Genomic DNA, 20724 nt, shown 5'->3' with positions numbered 1-20724 from the left:
CAGAGGCGCGTCGACTTGCACCCAGGCCAGGACCCCGTAGCGGGGGTAATGAGCCCATCACTGTCCCTCCAGACTTTGTTTCCCTGCCAGTATTCGGAACTTTGGGATTCCCGCCATCGCATGGGCAGCTCCACTCGTGGCACGAAGGGGTTAAGTCCACTTGCACTTTACAGCCAATAGCCATGCGCAGCGCCTTCGCGGCGTCTCCTGATTGGCGGACAGACAGAGTGGGCGGGAGGAGAGGGAACGCCCCCTCCCCTCAGGGATGCGTTTAAAAGGCTGTGGCAGTGCTGGCTGCCTCTGTGCGCGCAGATCGCCTCCGCCATGAGCAGCACGGATGGTCCGGACCTAGCGGAGGTGCCCGAAGAGCGGTGTTTCCTCAGGTCAGCCTGGGAGAGGGACCGGAGGGAAGCAGGGGCAGGCTGGAAGAAGGCCTGGGGAACCAGGGCTGTGGATGGGAGGCGGAGGCATGACGGGTAGGGGGCGGGGAGAATGGCAGGCCCATCCCGGAATTTCGAATTTCCTTGGAGGGACTAAACCGGTGGCTGCCAACACCTCCAAAGCTGCGTTGCCAGGGAAACGGCATCTGCAGCAGGCCTGCCCCTCATGAATTATTCATCAGCACCACTGGTTGCTCCCCCCACCCCATCCCCGCCAAACCCACGCAGCCTAAGCAGGCCCACCTCCTCTCCATCTGTCCCAGGGACCCTGAAGCCATACCCCTTGTTCCCCATCTGGGAAGAGCTGCAGGCTTTCAGCTCCTCAGATGCTCACACCCTCCTAGTCCCCCCTACTACTAAACCCCTTGTTCAGAGAATAAAACTGAAGACTGGGGAGGGAAGCCGCTGGCTGAGCTCGGATTAAAGCGATTTTTAACTACACGGGCCACTTGCCAGTGGGCTGATGAATTTGGGGTCTGGAGTTGGCAGCTGCGATTGTGTCTTCCACCTGATCCTAAGTCATCCTCCTGTGTCCTCCTCAAAGTGTGTGCGATATGGGATCCCAAGCCGGGCTCTCTCTAAACCAGACCCTGCCGGCCGGCCACTCAGCCCCTCTTCTCAAGGCAGGTCCTGTGCAGTACTTGGGGGGTATTCAGACTCAGCTAGAGACTCAGCACATGGAAAATGTTCTAGAAGCTGGAGCTGGGACTTCACCTGGTGTGGGGGACGGAGGGGCCTCAGATGCCAACCGGGGAACGATGAGGTGCCGTGTGTTGGGTCGGAGTGGAGCACGGGGAGAGGAGGCCCAAGTGGGAGGCACACTAGGGAGCATGTAAGTCTGGTGAGGAATTTGACTAAATATTCTCCAAATGCTGGGGAGGTTTGGGAAGGCTAGCATTCAAGTTTTCAAAGCCCCCATGGCTCCTGTGGAGTCTGAGGGGACGGACTTCAGTAGCAGTCAGGTGAGCAGTGATGGAGGGCTGGAGGGCAGAGGCGGGAGGGTGGAGAGAAGCAGATGGAGCTGAGAGAGCAGGGGGCGTCTGGCGCAGATACCCTGGCCTCACAGCTTCACCTCTAAAGAGCCCCTTTGGGGCTTTTGCTGCTGCTGGGGCTGGTGGGCAAATCCTGGGGCCTTGCAGCTCCTCTCCTGGGGGCAGAGGTTGGGAGAAGCAAGAGGCACCTTCATAAACAGCACCCTCTGCTCCTCAGCCCCATAGCAGCTCTGCCATATCCCCTCCCCGACTTGGAGCAGCTGCTGCCCCAGCCCTCAGGTTCCCGGACTGCCCTTTGCCTGCGGAGTCCCGGTTGTCACTCCGGTGACCCGCTAGGTAGGAAGATAATGGAGAGAAAGCCGCTCAGTCATGCCTGACTCTGCGACCCCATGGACTGTAGCCCGCCAGGCTCCTCTGTGGGGATTCTCCAGGCAAGAATACTGGAGTGGGTTGCCATGCCCTCCTCCAGGGGATCTTTCCACCGGATGGAACCCAGGTCTCCCGCCTTGCAAGCAGATTCTTTACCATCTGAGCCACCAGGGAATCCCAGGAAGCCTCCGCATGGAGGCCAGAGGCCAAATCTTCAGAACAGAGGAAAAAAAGGAGGATGGATGATCTTCCCCAGCCCTCCCAGGGGGGCAGCAGAGGTGTCTCAGGCTGAAGGTGGGGGATGAGCCGCGTTACTGCACGTGGGCTTTCTCTGGTCGCGGCGCGTGGGGGCTACTCTTTGTCACGGAGCACTGGCTTCTCATCCTGGTGGGCTGTCTAGTTGCAGAGCACAAGCTCTAGGTGTGTGGGCTTCAGGAATTACAGCCCGCAGGCTCGGCAGTGGAGGCGCGTGGGCCCCTGAGCCCACAGGCTCAGCAGTGGAGGCGCGTGGGCCCCTGAGCCCACAGGCTCGGCAGTGGTGGGGCGTGGGCCCCCGAGCCCACAGGCTCGGCAGTGGAGGCACGTGGGCCCCTGAGCCCGCAGGCTCGGCAGCTGTGATGCAGGGGCTTAGTTGCTCCGAAGCACGTGGCATCTCCCCAGGCCAGGAATCAAACCTGTGTCCCCTGCGTCAGCAGGCGGACTCCTATTCACTGTGCCACCAGAGAAGCCCCTGGGCCTGCCTGCCCCGGGGGCGCTCTTCATATGGCCCCACCGGGAGCTCCTTTTCCCTACCTGGCCCTTCAACCTACAGTGTCAGCCACAGACAAGCGTGGGCTTGAATGTGGCTCTGCTTGCTGGGGTCATGAGGCATGTCACCTTGCCCTGAGCCCCATCTCCATCATGTGACACCCTGCAGCGTGTCTGACCGTTTCTCAGACTCACTCTGCCTCTCTCCTGTCCCTTGAATCTGACAAGTTCACTTCCACCACCAGACCTTGGCCTTCATTGTTCTTGCCACTGGAATTACCTCCCACGGCACTCCACGTCAGCTCCTCCAGGAAGCCCTCCCTGACTTCCCATCCCATAGCAGTCCTGGCTTCCCACCTCCAGCCTTCCTGCTGCCCGGCCTGGTCACACTACAAAATTAGCTAGAAGGTTGTAGTCTCCTCCTCACAGAATTTAAGAAGACAGCCTCAGGATTCACCCCAACAAGCCTCTGCCTATCTGAAGGTCGGCCTCAGCTTCTTTGCTCATACCCCATCCACGGCTCTGGAGACAGACCCATGGGTAGAAGGCTCAGTTTTCCAGTTTGCTTCCAGTGTGACTCTGGGCAAGCCATTTTACTTCTCCTGAGTTGTTATATGTTCTTCCAACTCTTCTGAGCCCGATCCTTTTAAAGTAATAATAATAATTATATGTATCATTATTATTATTATACTCAAGGGTGTGCTAATAAGCTGGGGGCAAGTGCTCTTCCTCACCTGGGAGGGGTCCTGGCTAGGGGAAGCTGGCATCAGGCTACAGACTCTGCTCAGCTGCTCCAGCCCCTGATTCTGGCACGAGGAACATCTTCCCATCCTCAGTGCCAGCTTTTCCTCTCTGAAGCCACCAAGCCCATGTCCCTTGGAAGGCCCCCCTAAACTGGGGCTGGGCCCTGCTCTTAGAAGAGCCCAACATGGCTTAATGCTCTGCCGTCACCATCTTAAAATTCTTGATGATTATTGATCAAGGGGCCCCACATTTGCATTCTGCACTGGACCTCAAAAACTATCTAGCCTGTCCTGCCTTCACTTTTGCAAAGGAGGAAGAAAGCAAGGCTCAGAGAGGAGTCAGACCCGTCACTCGGCAAGCTGGGGGCAGAGCTTCACCTCAGCGACATTGGCTCCATCCCTCTGGCCACGGTTATTCGAATTTTAAAACATTGATTTATCTCAGCTTCTTTTATTTGGGGCTGCACGGGGTCTCTCTGGCTCTGTTTGGGCTTTCTCTGGCTCCCGTGAGTGGGGGTTACTCTCCGCCGCAGCGCCCGGTCTTCTCATCGCCGTGGCTTCTCTTGTTGCAGAGCGTGGGCTCTCGAGTGCAGGCTTGGTAGTTGTGACGCATACACTTAGTTGCTCTGTGGCGTGTCGAATCTTCCCAGGCCAGGGATCGAACCTGTGCCTTGCAGTGGCAGGCGGATTCTACCCACTGTGCCACCAGGGAAGTCCACGGTCATTTGAATTTTACCACTGCATCTAGAGAAGAATCACCAGTGAGTCTCATGGCTGCAGTCCCCACAGCCACCACCTCACATGAACCATTAAAATCCTCTGCAGCCTTTAAAACCCGCCTCTCCCAGGCACCTCCAGTGCAATCTGCCCCCTCCAGTGTCCTAGAGTTCCCTCAGTGGTTTCCACTGCCTGAAATCCACACGTTGCCCCCAATAGCTAAGCCCTTCGTGCTCTGCTGCCTGCGCTGGGTTCCTCATGCTTTGGGGGCTTCCGGCATCTGGGGGAGGCCCCCACTGTTCCTGTTGTTCACTCACTAAGTCATGTCTGACCCTTTCCGACCCCGCGAACCGCAGCACTTCAGGCTTCCCCGTCCTTCACTATCTCCCGGAGTTTGCATTAAGTTGGTGATGCCGTCCAACCGTATCATCCTCTGTCACCCTCTTCTGCTCTTGCCCTCAATCTTTCTCAGCATTAGGAGTTGGCTCTTCTCATCTGGTCGCCAAAGTATTGAAGCTTCATCTTCAGCCTCAGTCCTTCCAATGAATATTCACTGTTGATTTCCTTTGGGATTGACTAGTTTGATCTCCTTTCAGTCTAAGGGACTCTCAAGAGTCTTCTCTAGCGCCACAATTTGGGAGCATCTGTTCTCCAGCTCTCAGCCTTCTGTACGGTCCAGCTCTCACATCCATAGACTGCAGGCGCCCATGCGCTGGGGCCGTGGAACGAACACGCACTGCCATGTGCTTCCTCTACCACCAGAGGGCTCCCGGGCCTCAGGCTTGTGTTTGAAACTCCCACTGCCTCCCTTGGCAGGCTTCCATTCACCCGTGAATGGGACAGATGAGGGAACCGATGAGGGTCTTCAGCTCTGGGCGCAGGAGTGGGGGTGGTATTAGGGCCTGGCTCGGAATGCTGGTGGCACGCTTCTGGCTCCAGCTGAGTGTCTGTCTTTCCGTCTGTCTGTGCCTCCCCACCCTGACCCTCAGCACCGCAGAGGCAGCGGCCCTGGAGCGGGAGCTGCTGGAGGACTATCGCTTTGGGCGGCAGCAGCTGGTGGAGTGGTGTGGCCACGCTAGTGCCGTGGCCGTGACCAAGGTACCTGCACCTGCTTCTCAGCCTCGACCCTGAGCAGACGGCCGGTCAGCAAAGCGGCGGCCTCGCTGCGCGGCCCCTGGCCAGGACGGTCATTTCCAGCCCTCTTGGCTTGGGGCCACCCCAGCCCATCACTCAAATGAGGAGACCAAGGTCCATCACTGGCCCCGGCCAGGGGGTTGCCGAACGTCAGGACAGAGACAGGGGTCGCCCAGAGAGGTGGAAGCAACTACAGAGATGGGTCTGGGGCCCTTGACTGCCTGTCTCTGCCACCTCTTGGGTCTTGAGCAGAGGGGACGTCAGCTTCCTAAGTCTGAGCACCCCAAAACAGCTACCTGCCACGGGTCCAGGAACTGAGGCCCAGAGGTGGGAAGGAGTAGAGCTATATTTATTTGGCTTTGCGACAAATCCCCAGGCTTCAAAGTGCCTGCAAGAGAGCAGTTGCTATCCAGTGGTCCGTGTCATGCTGCCAGACCACCCTGGGCCTGTTTTCTCGTCTGAAAAAGGGTAATAAGCTGACACCAAAGAATAAACACAAACTAGAAAAGTGTGCAGTCGAGTCAGGGCTCCAGCAGGTAACCTCTTCCTCTTCCTCCCCTTCTTCCTCTTCTGATCACCACTGTATACTTTTGAAAAAACTTCTTATCTTTCTTTACGTGGACGCCACTGTTTTTTAACTTAAACGTTCCTATTTCCAAGTGAAACATATCCTGAGTGAGATGCTCAGAAGAAGAACAATGAAAATTCAAAGCCACAAAAGCAAACCCAGTAAAGTAACCTCATGCTTGGCTGTTGAAGACCAACCATCCAGTTTTCACATTGAAAGCTTTGTGTCTGTCCAGAAGCAAGCCAGCCAGACATTATGACTCTCCCTGACTAGGTCAGGTCTGGGGCTCTGGGCATGGCGTGGTGGGGTCATAGGTATGATCAAGGTGAGGACCTTGCTGAGACCCTGGGGAGGAGACTCCAAAAGGAAAGAACTCCCTTGGTGTGGTTGGAAGTTAGAGTATGGTTTGGCCCCCTGGAGACCTCAGAAGCCCGTCAGAGTCACTGTTACTGCTACTTGATAGAGGTGCCGAGAGGAGAGTGAGCTGAGGCCAAGCAGAGAATCTGGGCTGAGACTCAGCTCCTGCGTTAAAGAGAGACACAGAGTCTGAGAGAGAGAGAGAGACACAGAGGTGAAGACAAGAGACTGGAGAGAAACAAGTATAATATTATTATCATTACTTTAAAAGGGTTGGGCCCAGAAGAGTTGGAAGAACACATAACAACTCAGGAGAAGTAACATGGCTTGCCCAGAGTCATGTAGGAAGCGAGGTGGAAAACTGAGCCTTCTACCCTGGGGTCTGTCTCCAGAGCCACGGGCGGGGAGTGAGCACAGAAGCCAAGGCCGACCTATGCACAGTCAGAGACACAGAGAAAGACAGGGAGCGGGGCAGAGGAGAGAGAGGCAGAGGAGAGAGGCAGGGCACAGCGGGCTGGAAAAATAGCCCCCGCCTCCCGTCCCCAACCCTGGGGCCTCCTGGAGGGAGGCAGGCCTGGAAACGTGGGCGGGGGAAGGGGCAGCCACCGCAGCGGAAAAAGGTGGAAGAATGTCTGCAGCTCAGGCCGAGAATAAACAAACCGCACTCCGGCTCGGGTGGTGGCGGGAGGCATGTTTCTCTGCTCAAGCTTGAGAGAGCCCGAGGCAAGGACTCTAGGTCTCCAGCAAGGAAACAGGCCCCTAGGGGCCCCGTGCCACCCCCAGAACACCTCTCCCAGGCCTTGCCCTCTCGCCTCCTGGCCCGAGCCCCGCCCCTTCCTCCACCCCGGGCCTCAGTTTCCCCGCCGGCCTCGGGAGGGGGTGCGTTCCGAACTCCTCGCGAACTCCTCGCCTTTGCCTTTGCCGTGCTCTGCCAGGTGTTCCCTCTGCCCGCTCTCCCCCGGAAGCAGAGGACGGCGCTGGTGGTGTGCGGCCCAGAGCAGAACGGAGCGGTGGGGCTGGCATGCGCGCGGCACCTGCGGGTGTTCGTGAGTAGCGAGGACGCCCTGGGCCTCCCAGGGTCACCACCCCCCCCCCCCCCCCCCCCCCCGCCCACCCCGCAGCCCTGAAAATGTCGCTTGCCCCTCTGGTCAGTGTCCCGGGGGGAGACAGAATACCCCAGTGCTTGCGTCAGGCAGTTCCTGCCAAGCTGGGAGCAGAGGCCCGGTGGGGAGCCGGGGAGGGTCCCAGTGCCGACCCCTTCCTGCTTCCCGCAGGAGTACGAACCCACCATCTTCTACCCCACGCGCTCAGCGGACCCACTGCACCGGGACCTGACTACTCAGTGTGAGAAGATGGACATCCCCTTCCTGTCCTATCTGCCCGCAGAGGTCAGCTTGGGTGGCAGCCGAGGGGTGGTGGGGGACAGAGCCTCCAGGCCGCCCCGACCATGCCTCTGCCTCGCTCTCCCAGGTCCAGCTCATCAACAACGCATACAGGCTGGTGGTGGACGCTGTGCTGGGCCCTGGTGTGGAGCCGGCCGAGGTCGGGGGTCCTTGCACACGCGCGCTGGCCACACTCAAGCTACTGTCCATCCCGCTTGTGAGCTTGGACATCCCCTCAGGCACGCCAGGTGGAGGGGGGGCACGAGGGGCAGGGAGGTGGGCTTGGGTGGAAGCCTGTTTGCCCACCAGAGCATGCTTCCTCACCTCGGATGGCTTCTACACTCTGGGCAAGGCCGAGGGTCATGTCCATCCTTTGGATGGGCAGTGCCCAGCCTGGCGCCCAGGTGACCCTGGCTCCCTCCCCTTTACACCCTGCACGGCGTGCCCTCTGCCCATCCTGGCCCAGTCGCCCAGGCAGACGTGAGCTCACTCGGCAAAGGCCTCGCCCATCCTGGCCGCCGCCCCATGCCTGTTGGAACCATTAGGCAATGGGCAGACGGAACAAACAGCTGCTAGCCAGCCGGACCCTCCGTGGGGGCAACCAGACTCAGGGGACATCCTCCGGCTTACAAGAGCCCAGGGTTATAGCCACAGGATGCCACAGAGCTGGGGATGGTGGGCAAAGGAGGAGGTGGGCTGCCTGGTCAGGGGGAGAGGCTGCAAGCTGGTGTCTGAACAGACAGCCTAGGACAGAGAGGGTCGCCCTGTTAGCTCAGGAGGGGTTATTAGTGCCCCTAGTCTGAGGGTGGAAACTAGGGTCAGAGAAGGCAGGATTGAAGTCAGAGGGAGGAGGAATTCCCTGGTGGTCCAGGGGTTATGACTCTGCACTTTCAATGCAGGGGGCACTGGTGTGAGCTCTGGTCAGGGAACTAAAATCTCACATGCTGCACTGTGTGGCCAAAAAATAAATAAACACACATTTTAATAAATAAAAAGTCAGAGGGAGGAGGCTTTCAGTCAGTGGCCCCAGACAGGTTGGAGGGGGGAGAGAGGGCAAGAGCCCAAGTCTGAAGGTGGAGGCTCATCTGAGATATGGCAGAGGCTACCGTCCAGTGAGGGAGGGGCTGGGACCTGTCAAGCCAAAAGCCAAGATCTGGTCTGAGGATGAAGGCAGGTCAGAGGGAAGAGTCTCCAGTCAGAAGAAGGAGGATGGATGCTCACGTTGCTAAGGGCAGGGCGTATCTTCAGAGGCAAGAACCTGGCGCAGAGAGACAGGTCTGGTGGGGGAGGCTTAACAGGATGGAGATGAGAAGTGTATTCTGAGTAGAGGGTGGGGATCTGGTCAGAGGAGGCTTCGAGGTCTGGGTGGAAAGAGACTTCAGTCTAAGAGGGGGCGCTTGGGGCTGTTAGGGAGGGAGGGATGCAGACAGGTCTGCCTGGGAAGAGCCGCAGGTAGAGATGCGGTCTGATGGCAGAGGCTGAGTCAGAAAGAGGAGGAAGATTGGGTCCCAGGAGGGGAGCAGAGACACAAGCATGAAGGCAAAGGCTGTGGTCAGAGGGGGAGGGAGACACAGCCAAGGAGGGAGGAGAAACTGGGCTGAAGGCAGACGCTCGGTTTTACGGGGAGGCCGGTCTGACCAGGACTCACGTGTCAGAGCCAAGGCTGCGCAGGCTGGGGAAGGGAAGTGGGTGGTGGGCGGCGGTTCTCCTGAGAGCGAGCACCCCTCCCAGCCTCGGCTCCCGCCCCCCGTCCTTCCTCCCCCAGGCTGGGACCCAGAGACTGGCGGCGACGCCGAGGACGGGCTACGACCCGACGTGCTCGTATCGCTGGCGGCGCCCAAGCGCTGCGCCGGCCGCTTCTCCGGGCGCCACCACTTCGTGGCGGGCAGGTTCGTGCCCGACGACGTGCGCCGAAAGTTCGCTCTGCGCCTGCCGGGGTACACGGGCACCGACTGTATCGCGGCGCTCTGACGGGCGCCCGCGCCAATAAACAGACGCACCCCCACTGCCCCCTCGCCTGGGCCTCCTCTGTGCGCCGCGTCTGCCGCGGGGGCGGGCAGCCTGGGGGCGGGGGTACTGCCCACCGGTCGTCCCGCGGCCCAAGGCGGGAGGGATGGAGGGCAGACGCACATGGGACTTCCCGCTGGCCTCCGAGAAAACTGGAGCCACAGGAGTGGCGGGTGGATTCCGGGGGGGATTGATTGCCAGCCCGCTCGGGGCGACCTAAAGCCAACAGATTCGAAGTGAGACCCGGGGGAGGATTTCTAGCCGCCTAAAGGGCTGCCTAAAGCCTGAATGTCCGGACGGCTTCAGGCTCTGTTCCAGGAGGCACTTCCCGACGTGGAGAAGGGAGGGTGGGCTCAGGAAGGGACTACCAGTCGGCGACGAGGGGACGCAGGCCAAGCCCGAGGGCGGAGGTGCAGCCGGATGCACCGAGGGGGTCGCCCCAGAGGGGTGGTCACCCAAGTCACCTCGGGCCGGGGAGTTGCTCAGACGGGGCGTGGCCTGCTTGGGGCGTGGCCTGTGGCCGCGTCCCTCCCCCATCCTCAGCCCCAGCTGCCGCCAGACCCGCGGGAGTCCGACCCGAGTGCGCAGCGGAGCTGGGACCCTCCCTCCGACCTTCGGACCTGGCCATGGCGTCACTGCCGACACTGCTCTGGCTCTGTGTTGCCGCCGCACACCTGGCGGGGGCCCGAGGTGAGGCGCCCCTGGACCCCCGCCCAGCACCCCCTCCAGGCGCCCTAACGTCTGGCAAGCAGCCGGAGCCTGGAGACAGAACCAAGGGACCCACTCGCTTCCCCATGCTGCAGCCGCCTTGCCCGCCTCGGGAGTGGAGTGAGGGGGCAAGGACAAGATGGAGCTCCCTCCCGAACCACCTGGGGGCAAGAGGGGACTGCAGGGTATCCATCGTAGCCACAGCGTTTGGGCCCTGAATCAACCAGTCTTGTCCCCAGGATGAAGGGGTCAGAACTGTCCCCTCTCACCGAACTCCTCCCCTCTTGCACACACACACATACCATTCAGAAAAGAAACTCCCATCTCTGGAACACTCAGTAGAGCTGGGCGCTGGGCCTAATTATCAGATGGGGAGACGGAGACTCCAAGAGGGAAGGGACTTGTCTGTCACTGCCCAGCCTGGCTATCTGAGACCCCTCGAAGCCAGAGAAGCCAGGCTAGATTCCAAGGACTTCCCCTTGGCAGCCTGGGCCCCGAGTGTAGGGCTGTAAGGTAGACTGAGGGAGCCAGCAAAGGGATGAAGGGAAATTCAGATCAAGATGAGGGCAGAGAGGGGCTCAGCCAGCCGAACTCATGGCCATTGAGCAGAGTGGGGGAACTGTGTCTGGGGGAGTGAAGTGGACAGACTCCCCAGCCTAAGGGGCTGTGTCCGAGTGAGGGATGGGCTGTGAGAGCCTGGGGTGGGGAGGTCAGGGGAGGCTTCCTGGAGAAGGGGAGGCTGCTGTGCTCGGGGTCTGCTGAGGTCGGAGTCTGGCTTCTCTGTGAAACAGGAGAGACTGGGGCAGCACCTCACATACCGGGAGCTCACAGAGGTCTCCCCCAACCCCACCATGCCTTACCCCTTTGATAGGTACTCCTGACGCTGAGGAGCCCACGGTGACCGCGTGGGGCCTTGAAGGTTCATCGTTGCGCCCTGGCCAGCCCTCGCCAGCCCTGGAGGACTGGGAAGGTGAGCCAGTTTGGGTCTGAGTCCTGGTTCTGCAGTGGGCTCTGTGTGAGCTCTGGCTGGTGGGGTCATGTGAGAAGGGGGATGTGAGCTGGGTGAAGAATGCAGGAGGCGTCCCTGGGCGTGGTGGCCCCTGGAAGTGGTACCCTAAGAGGTCTTCAGTTTTAGGAGCAGGGAGAGTCCAGGCTGTTTGTCCAGGAGGAAACCAGGGCAGGTGGGGTGGAGTGGCATGGTGGGACGGCCGTCTCAGTTCAGTCAGAGTTCTGGTACTCTTTTCCAGATAGGAAGGTTCTATCTGACTTGCTCTTGAATCAGGAAAGGAGTGAGCACCCCCTGGGGGGCTGATGGAAACAGAAGCTAACCTGTGAGAGGCCAGACCCTTCCCACCTCTGGCTTCCCCAAAACTGAGGGTGCCTGATGGGTTCAGTGGGCAGTAAGCAACGTCCCTTAGCGGGTTTCCCTGGTGGCTCAGACGGTAAAGAATCCGCCTGCAACGCAGGAGGCCTGGGTTCCATCCCTGGGTTGGGAAGCTCCTCTGGAGGAGGGCATAGCACCCCACTCCAGTATTCTTGCCTGGAGAATCCCCTGGACAAAGGAACCTGGCGGGCTACAGTCCATGCGGTCGCGAAGAGTTGGGCACGACTGAGCGACTAAGCACAGCACAAGCAAGACCCCAGCTGGCACTGATGGGGGCTGGGGAAGGGCGGCAGAAGGGCTGGTCTCAGGCGCGCCTCCTCCTGCTGCTCTTACATCTCCTTACCTCTCAAGGGTTCTGGATTCTGAGGGTGGGGGTTGGGGACGCAGTGGCAAGAGCTCAGCTTGCACTCCTGGGCCTGCTCAGGTGCTGAGCAGAGCAGCAGAACTAGGGGGGCTGCAAGAGGAAAACAACCCCCCTTGATCGCTTTGCAGCTCCTTCTGTGCTCGAGGGCTCTGGATCTGGGAAGGCTGGGCTGGCCCGGCCCATGCACTTTTGAACGCAGGGCAAGCCGGCTTGAACGCGAGATGGGGGTGGGCAGGCCCGGGTTTTCGCATGAATTGATGGGGCCCGACCGGCGGCGGCCCGGGTCCCAGCGCGTGTGGTCTCCGCAGAGGCCAGCGAGTGGACGTCCTGGTTCAACGTCGACCACCCGGGCGGCGACGGTGACTTCGAGAGCCTGGCCGCGATCCGCTTCTATTACGGGCCGGCACGCGTGTGCCCAAGGCCGCTGGCGCTGGAGGCGCGCACCACGGACTGGGCGCTGCCTTCGGACGTCGGCGAGCGCGTACACCTGAACCCCACGCGCGGTTTTTGGTGTCTCAACCGCGAGCAGCCCCGAGGCCGCAGCTGCTCCAATTACCACGTGCGCTTCCGCTGCCCGCTCGGTGAGGGCGGGGCTCAGGGGGCCCGCAGGGACCGGCGGGAGGTGCAGGAGGCCTGAAAGTTCGGATCTGGGGAGGGGGCAGGACCGAGAGGATGTGGGCGTGGCTAGGAGGAGGGGGTCCTTAGGCCACAGGAGAGGGCTGGAGCGGGGAGCAGAGGCGGCTTTGGAAGGGATGGGCTGGAATGGCGGGGGCCCAGGTAGCGGGGCCAGGAAGGGGCCCCCAGGACCGCGTCTCCCTCTTGCTGTCCTCATTTGCTCTACAGCAGCTTCGTCCTGTGAAAGCGTGTTTTGAGCCCTAGACACGTGTGAGACGCAGAAAGAATAGCTCGGCTTGTGGGGAGGAGAGAGGTGTGTGTGTGTGTGTGTGTGTGTGTGTGTGTGTGTGTGTGTGTGTGTGTGTGTGTGTGTGTGTGTGTGTGTGTGTGTGTGTGTGTGTGTGTGTGTGTGTGTGTGTGTGTGTGTGTGTGGCTGGACAACAGTACCTCCACTGCACAGTCGACCGGTTCGCCTTGCGGAGGAGAGGGTAGGGCTTCTCTCTGACTCAGATGCACGTGCCAGGAACGTCCTCCAGCCCCACACTGTCACCAGATTCTGGGTTTCTGGGGTGGACGGCCACCTGACGCCCCCATCCTTGCCCTCTCCCCAGAAGCCACGTGGGGTTCGTGGGGCCCGTGGGGTCCCTGTTCGGGGAGCTGCGGGCCAGGCCGTCGCTTGCGCCGCCGCCGCTGCCCAAGCCCTGCGGGGGATGCGTGTCCCGGGCGTCCCTCGGAGGCGCAGAAGTGTGTGAGGCCTCGGTGTCCAGGTAGGAGGGGCGGAGCCTGGAGGAGATGGGCGGACTAGAGGCGGGGCCTGGGTGTGATGGGAGCCGGGCCAGTCTTGAGGGAAGTACCTAGGGGGGCTAATTAGGGTGGAGTCTAATGGGAGGGGCCTGGAGGGAGGAGGCGGAGTCTGGGCGTAGGGGCGGAGCCTGGAGGAGCGGACCTGGACCACGTGGAGACTGGCTCTTCCTTCCCTTCTGGGCCCCCGAGGAGCACTGGTAAAAGTGTACGTCTGGACGGGTGGGCTTCACGGGGGTCATGTCCAGTCATGGGCAGATCTGTGGAGGCGTCTCCTCCGCGTGCATGTTGGGGTGTGCGGGTATCCCGGTGGACGTGGACACACACAGAAGCTGGCTCATGCACTCGGGGTGCACACTTGCATGGAATTGGCAGGTCCTGCCCGTCCCCCCACGCCCACGCGGACACGCGCTCACACCCTGGCAGACACGATGCCCAGGCCCTCCCAGGGCCGGACACCAGGCCAGCCAGAAGGCGACTGGAAATTCCAATCAGGCCTGGGCTCCACAAACACGGTCTGGAGACGGCCTCAGCAGAGCCGGCAGCAGGGTGGGGGAGCGCCGTGGCCAATGGGGTGGTGGGGTCCCCACCCTACCCTGCTTGGCTGTGCGTCTCCGTGCCTCTGCCCTGAAGTTTCCAGTGGAATTTTCCATTTTATGGAGAAACCGCAGGATTGGGACTGGAGGGAGAGGTTCTGGGCCCAAGACGCGGCCCCTTGCTGGGCCCCCAGCCCCGGCCTGAACGTTTCCTCTCATGCTAGAAGGAGCCTCTCTGGCCTGTGAGAGTCAGCTATCCTGTCCCCTCCCCGGGGCATCTCCCTCACACCAGGACCCTGGGTTCCCCCCTCGCCCCAGCCCTGACCACTCAGCCCCATGTCTTCACACCAGGGGCTGCTCCAAGCAGGTCCATGCTGAGGACTGACTCTCTGAGGGGAACGAGGTAGGCAGGGTGCCTAGGTGCCTTTGCTGAGGGACTGATGGAGAGGAAAGCCCTTCCCAGGAAGGGGTCAGGAGCCTTCTGTGCCTCCCTGTGTCCCTCCAGGGTGTGGCCCCAACACCTGTGGGTGCCCCGACCACATTCTTCTGGGCTCAGTGGTCACCCCATCTGGGCATCCACTGCCAGGAGCCAGGGTCTCCTTGAGAGACTGGCCTGGCACTGTAGCCACTAGTGATGCCCATGGAACCTTCCGGATGCCTGGAGTCTGTGCCAGCAGCCGAGCCAACGTCAGTGCCCAAATGGACGGCTTTTCAGCAGGCATGGCCCAGGCCCAGGCCAACAGCTCCATGTCGGCGGTGGCCACTGTTGTCCTTAATAAGTTGGGTAAGTACCTCATGGCAAGAGGGATGAGGGGCTGAGGACCTGGGGAGGTAACTCTGGGTGACACCAAGCACTTGGGACGATATGATGCACAGCGAGGTCAATGGGGCAAGAAATAAGATGTCACAGTCCTTGGAGAAGATGTGGGGTGAGAAGTGAGTTGCAAAGGGAAGCATTAAGATTAGGCATTAAGAACCCACTCCAGTATTCTTGCCTGGGAAATCTCATGGACAGAGAAGCCTAGCGGGCTGCAGTCCATGGCATTACAAAGAGTTGGCCACGATTTAGCAACTCAACTCCCTAGTGGCTCAGTTGGTAAAGAATCTGCCTGCAATGCAGGAAACCCAGGTTTGATCCTTGGGTCGGGAAGATCCTCTGGAGAAGGAAATGGCAACCCACTCCAGTACTCCTGCCTGGAGAGTTCCATGGACAGTGGAGCCGGACAAGCTATATAGTCCATGGAACTGCAAAAAGTTGAACACAACTGTGCAACTAACTTTCACTTTAGCAACTGAACAATAGCAACAACCCACAATCAGACAGATTGCGCTCTAGGGAAATACTTCTTGATGGAATTGTGCCATAAAATGGAGAGTGAAGTGACCCAGCAATAAGGAATACAGAGTTCTATAAGAAATTAAAATTTATGTATAGAGTAATAGCTGCAAATATTCGAACAGTAAAGTCTGTGGCTAAAGGGAAAAAAAATAGATTCTGCATTAAGGGTACAGTCTCCAGAAGATGTGAGGTGAAATTGAGTGGAGCTAGAGTCATCAGAAAAGACCCAGGTGAAACAGGGCACCACGGTAAGGGACTGGATGGCACCTGACTCTTGGGAAGGGTCACTGGGAGAAGCTGGACCCTGACCTTTGCTGCTTTTGCCCCCAGAGAAGCCCTACCTGGTGAAGCACCCCGAGTCTCGAGTCCGAGAGGCTGGCCAGAATGTGACCTTCTGCTGCAAAGCCTCAGGCACCCCCATGCCCAAGAAATACTCCTGGTGAGTGAGTGCCCTGCCTCGTGCTCATGGGCCTCTCGCCCGGCTGTGGGCATGGGCCTCCTGTGATTCATGGTGCCTTGGAGACCCAGAGGAAGCTGCTCTGCAACCTTCTTGTGCTGCATGGGGAGGGGGTGGATGCAGCCCCTCCCCTCTGCCAAGGACACCCATGGTGTTGTTCACCCGCGCCCCGCCCCCCCACCCAGGTTCCACAACGGGACGCTGCTGGACAGGCGGACACACAGGTACGGGGCCCACCTGGAGCTGCATGGGCTCCGCCCAGACCAGGCAGGCACCTATCACTGCAAAGCATGGAATGACGCGGGGGCCGTGCGATCGGGCACTGCCCGACTCACCGTGCTTGGTAAGCATCCTCGGTAACCCTCCCCTGAGCCCCTGACACCAGACTGAGTCCCAACTCCAGCTAAAAGTCAGCCTCACATGGAACCCCAGCTTCAAACTGATCTCTGACCTTGCTCAGTCACTGAGCCCCTGGGTTGAGCCTCTGACTCCAATCCAGGCCCCCAGCCTTGGCCTCCCTGGAGCTCTCCTACTTACCCTTCTCTGCCTGCTTTCTTGCTCCACAGCCCCGGGGCAGCCAGCCTGTGACCCCCGGCCCCAAGAACACCTGATCAAGCTTCCAGATGACTGTGGTCAGCCAGGCAGAGGGCCCACCTACCTGGACGTAGGCCTTTGCCCTGACACCCTCTGCCCCAGCCCTGCAGGCTCCAGCCCCCGGTGTGGGGACGCAGGCTCCCGCTGCTGCTCCGTGAGCCGCCTGGAGAGCAGGAAGGTCCACTGCTCTGGCTACACCCTCCCAGTCAAGATCGTGGCTGAGTGTGGCTGCCAGAAATGCCTGCCCCTTCGGGGGCTGATCCGGGGGCGCGTGGTGGCCGCTGACTCTAGCGAGCCCTTGCGCTTTGCTCGCATCCTGCTGGGCCGGGAGCCCATTGGCTTCACGTCCTACCAGGGCGACTTTACCCTCGAGGTGGCACCTTCCACTCAGCGACTGGTGATGACCTTTGTGGACCCCAGTGGCCAGTTCGTGGACACTGTCAGGGTCCTGCCTTTTGACCCTCGAGGTGCTGGCGTGTACCACGAGGTCAAGGCCATGCGAAAGAAAGCCCCCATCATTTTAGACGCCCGCCAGAGCAACACCATATCCCTCGGCGAAATGGGAGAGGAGGCCCCCTTAGGAGAGCTGGTCATCCCGCCCGGGGCCTTCCGCAGCGCTGACGGTCAGCCCTACACGGGGGCTGTGGAAGCCCAGGTGACCTTCGTGGACCCCCGAAATCTCACTTCGGCAGCCGCCGCGCCCAGCGACCTGCGGTTCGTGGACGCGGACGGGGAGCTTGCCCCACTGCGCACGTACGGCATGTTCTCGGTGGACCTCCGGGCGGCCGGCTCCGCCGAGCAGCTGCACACCGGGCTGGTGGCCGTGCGCGTGGCCGCCGACCAGATCCGGATGCCGGGCCACGTGGAGGCCCTGAAGCTGTGGTCGCTGAACCCTGACACGGGCCTGTGGGAAGAAGAGAGCGGCTTCCAGCGCGAGAGACCGGCGTCTCGGCGGGCCCGCCGGGAGGAGCGGGTCTTCCTGGTGGGCAACGTGGAGATCCGCGAGCGCCGTCTGTTCAACCTGGACGTGCCCGAGCGCCGCCGCTGCTTCGTGAAGGTGCGCGCCTACGCCAACGACAAGTTCAGCCCCAGCGAGCAGGTGGAGGGCGTGGTGGTCACGCTGGTCAATCTGGAGCCCGCCCCCGGCTTCTCGGCCAACCCTCGCGCCTGGGGCCGCTTCGACAGCGCGGTCACCGGCCCGAACGGCGCCTGCCTCCCCGCCTTCTGCGACGCCGACCGGCCCGACGCCTACACCGCCGTGGTCACGGCCACGCTGGGCGGGGAGGAGCTGGAGCCCGCGCCCTCGCGCCCGCGCCCGCTCCCGGCCGCCGTGGGCGTGGCGCAGCCCTACCTGGACCGGCTGGCCTACCGCCGCACCGACCACGACGACCCGGCGCTCAAGCGCAGCGGCTTCCGCATCAACCTCGCCAAGCCCAGGCCCGGCGACCCCTCCGAGGCCAACGGCCCCGTGTACCCGTGGCGCAGCCTGCGCGAGTGCCAGGAGGCCCCGGTGACCGCCAGTCACTTCCGCTTCGCTCGTGTGGAGGCGGACAAATACGAGTACAACGTGGTCCCCTTCCGCGAGGGCGCGCCGGCCTCCTGGACCGGAGACCTCCTGGCCTGGTGGCCCAACCCGCAGGAGTTCCGGGCCTGCTTCCTCAAGGTGAAGATCCAAGGACCCCAGGAGTACATGGTCCGCTCCCACAATTTGGGAGGCACCCACCCCCAGACCCAGGGCCAGCTCTACGGGCTGCGGGATTCCCGGAGTGTCCGGGACCCCCAGCGCCCTAGCTCCTCTGCCGCCTGTGTGGAATTCAAGTGCAGCGGGATGCTGTTCGACCAGCGTCAGGTGGACAGGACGCTGGTGACCGTCATGCCGCAGGGCAGCTGCCGGCGTGTGGCGGTCAACGGGCTCCTGCAGGATTACCTGACGCGGCATCCCCCACCCGCGCCCTCTGATGACCTGGCTGCCTTCTCCATGCTGGCCCCGCTGGACCCCCTGGGTCACAACTATGGTGTCTACACGGTCACCGACCAGAGCCCGAGGCTGGCCAAGGAGATTGCCATCGGCCGCTGCTTCGACGGCTCCTCCGACGGCTTCTCCAGGGAGATGAAGGCCGACGCCGGCACAGCCGTCACCTTCCAGTGCCGGGAGCCAACAGCGGGCCGGCCCAGCCTCTTCCAGAGGCTGCTGGAGTCCCCGTCCGCGGCCCTTGGGGACATCCGAAGGGAGATGGGCCAGGCATCGCGCGTACAGGCCCGAGCCTCGGGTCCACTCCGCACCCGCCGAGGCAGGGCCCAGCAGTGACCTGGCCCCCAGCCTCGCCCCTCTGCCCTGCTCCCGACCCCTGTATCCTTGGGAAGCCAAGTCCCCTTCTCCAGAGGCTCGCTGTCTCTTAAAGTTTCAGGGCCCCCCTCCCCTGCCCAGGATCCAGAGTCAGGTCTGATGGTGGAGAACCCCGGCAGGTAATTGTTACTGTGTGACATGAAGTGGAGTTATTTCGTCCTGGCTGTGGGAGCCAGTGTCGTGGGGTGACCGTGGGGGCATGGTGACCTACTGGGGCCCAGAGGGGATCATTCCCAGCTCGCATACCAGCTCTGATTTCATGTGTATTTTGATCCCGATTTCAGGTAATCCGCATCTTCAGATTTCTGTGCTGAGCTGGGTGCTCCATTGGGTCCCCTACCCTGAGCTTTGTTCTTGGGGTTATTTATTGGAACAAAGCCGGCAAGACTGGCCACAGGTGTGAGTGGGGAGGGGTCTGGAGGTGGCACCTTGAGGCTCTGGGGAAGAGGCTTCTTGGCTCTGGGGCTGGGGGGCCCAGTTCTCACATGTTTGGTGCTTGGAGATTCTCTAGGGGGTTGAGGCAGGGATTCAATTAAAGATGCTTCATTTCCTCCTCGTGGTGTCAGTCTTGGGGAGGGGAGGATGGGGGCTGGGACTGCTAGATCCAGAGGCACCTTGGCAGGCAGAAACAGGCCCGAAGCACATACGGACATGAGTGTGAGGGCAGCTTGCAGGCCTCCGTGAGGTCCCGGACGCGCCTCAGGCAGGCACGCGGGCCCCAACTGATTCCCACAGAAGTGTGTCTGCGACACGTGTGAGCGGAGCTGACCCGTGAGCCACCCGAGCCCGCGCAGCCCCGACCACGGAACACAGTAGCAGCTGCTGCCCTGGCGTTCTCCTCCTCGCCTGGCTGTGGTCAGCGGCTCCCACCTGGCCACGTGCCCAGGGGCTACAGTGGGCAGGGAGGAACCCTGGCCAGGGCCGCTTGCACCAGGAGGCAGGAATTGAGGCCGCCCTGGACTTCCGCGGCCGGGGCCACAGCTGCCCTACCCTGGGTCCCACCCAGCTGAGGCCTGGCCACGCCTTGACCACATGGTGACTGCGCTGCCCAAGGCCACGGTCCCGAGCCCTCTGCCCTCACCAAGCCTCTCAGTCTGGACGTGCAGAAGGCACAGAACCGTCACTTGCATGCTGTGCGCTTGGCTGGGCAAGTTGTCCTGACACCCCGTGGGGCAGGCGCTATTCTGACCACACCCCCACTTTCCAGACAGAGAAACCGAGGTCCCAAAAGGAGAGGTGAAGAGCTGCCTGTGCTCTGGAGTGAATCTTGGCAGGAGTGGGCGCTCCCTGGATGGCCTAACAGCCCCCTCAGAAGGTGCCTAAGACTCCCTTTGCCTGGAGATGTCAGCCACCAGAAAGCAGGGATGTGGCGTTTCTCAGGGCCCGGAAGGTGCCTGGCTGAGTTCAAGTGCAGAGTGTTCCCTTATTCCAGGGCATGCTGAGGCCTTCTGCATGCCCCCCTCCCACTCACTTCCCCTTCCGACAGCCCCCTGCCCAGCTGTCCACCCCACTGCTCCAGTCTCCCTTACGATTTGCCTTTACAGCACCAAGAGGTGTCAGCTTTGTGCTAACAATAGGGGCCCAGAGAGGGCCTGGCCTTGGGGAGGAGAGAGGCTCACACACAGAGCCCTACACACTGCGGGGTCAGCGCTCAGCGCACACGGCCTGCTGGCTCTCATCTGTCTGGTGAACTCTCCGTCCGCCGACCCCCAACCTCCCCAGCCCTCCCTCGTACCTTTGCTCAGGTCAGACCTTTCAGGGGAACACCTTCCTCTGCCCAGGGGCAGACTCGGGGGCTTGCAGGATCTGGAAAAATCTAGCAAACCCAGGGTATGGCCCCAGTCTCTGAGGGTGGGCCCTGGGGCTCTGCTTGGAGACCAGCAGAGGGTTTGGAGCCCTGGTGCCGGCACCCCAGCCTCCCCTTGGGTTGACTGTGACGGATAAGAGCGGGGAGATGCTGGGAGGCCCCTGGAAGCCAGGGGCATGTGCGTGTATCTGGACTTACTTACCCAGCCTACACCCTCTGCTGGCAGCGGGGCTCACGGGGCAGGTTCCCACCCCAGGCAATGTTGGGGTCCTGGGAAGCAGCGGGAGGGGAGGGGGCTCCCCCTGCAGCTGCAGGA

At 61.2% G+C, this 20724-nt stretch overlaps 2 protein-coding genes across 4 annotated transcripts; both read left to right on the top strand.

The window, feature by feature from the left end:
- Positions 1-302: 302 nt before the first annotated feature.
- YJEFN3 (YjeF N-terminal domain containing 3) lies at positions 303-9458 on the top strand. Of its 3 annotated transcripts, none has more exons than XM_015095741.3 (6): positions 303-383; positions 4998-5106; positions 7003-7113; positions 7342-7455; positions 7538-7688; positions 9215-9458. In XM_015095741.3, the coding sequence occupies exons 1-6, from the start codon at positions 325-327 to the stop codon at positions 9418-9420; spliced, it is 750 nt and encodes a 249-aa protein (XP_014951227.2). In that variant the 5' UTR covers positions 303-324; the 3' UTR covers positions 9421-9458. The 3 variants fall into 3 exon arrangements, with proteins under 3 accessions (XP_014951227.2, XP_027825144.1, XP_060271345.1); XM_027969343.2 differs by having other exon boundaries at positions 985-5106; XM_060415362.1 differs by having other exon boundaries at positions 303-5106.
- A 555-nt stretch (positions 9459-10013) lies between these two features.
- CILP2 (cartilage intermediate layer protein 2) lies at positions 10014-19153 on the top strand. Its single transcript, XM_027969341.2, has 8 exons — positions 10014-10146; positions 11036-11134; positions 12221-12493; positions 13139-13294; positions 14370-14648; positions 15534-15642; positions 15846-16003; positions 16227-19153. Exons 1-8 carry the CDS (start codon positions 10083-10085, stop codon positions 18560-18562), a joined length of 3474 nt encoding a protein of 1157 aa, XP_027825142.1. The 5' UTR covers positions 10014-10082; the 3' UTR covers positions 18563-19153.
- The last annotated feature ends 1571 nt before the right edge of the window (positions 19154-20724 follow it).

The sequence above is a fragment of the Ovis aries genome, chromosome 5, assembly GCF_016772045.2.
Source record: "Ovis aries strain OAR_USU_Benz2616 breed Rambouillet chromosome 5, ARS-UI_Ramb_v3.0, whole genome shotgun sequence".
NCBI lineage: Eukaryota > Metazoa > Chordata > Mammalia > Artiodactyla > Bovidae > Ovis > Ovis aries.
Note: the sequence above shows the minus strand (reverse complement) of the source record. Positions and strands in the feature narration are given on the sequence as shown.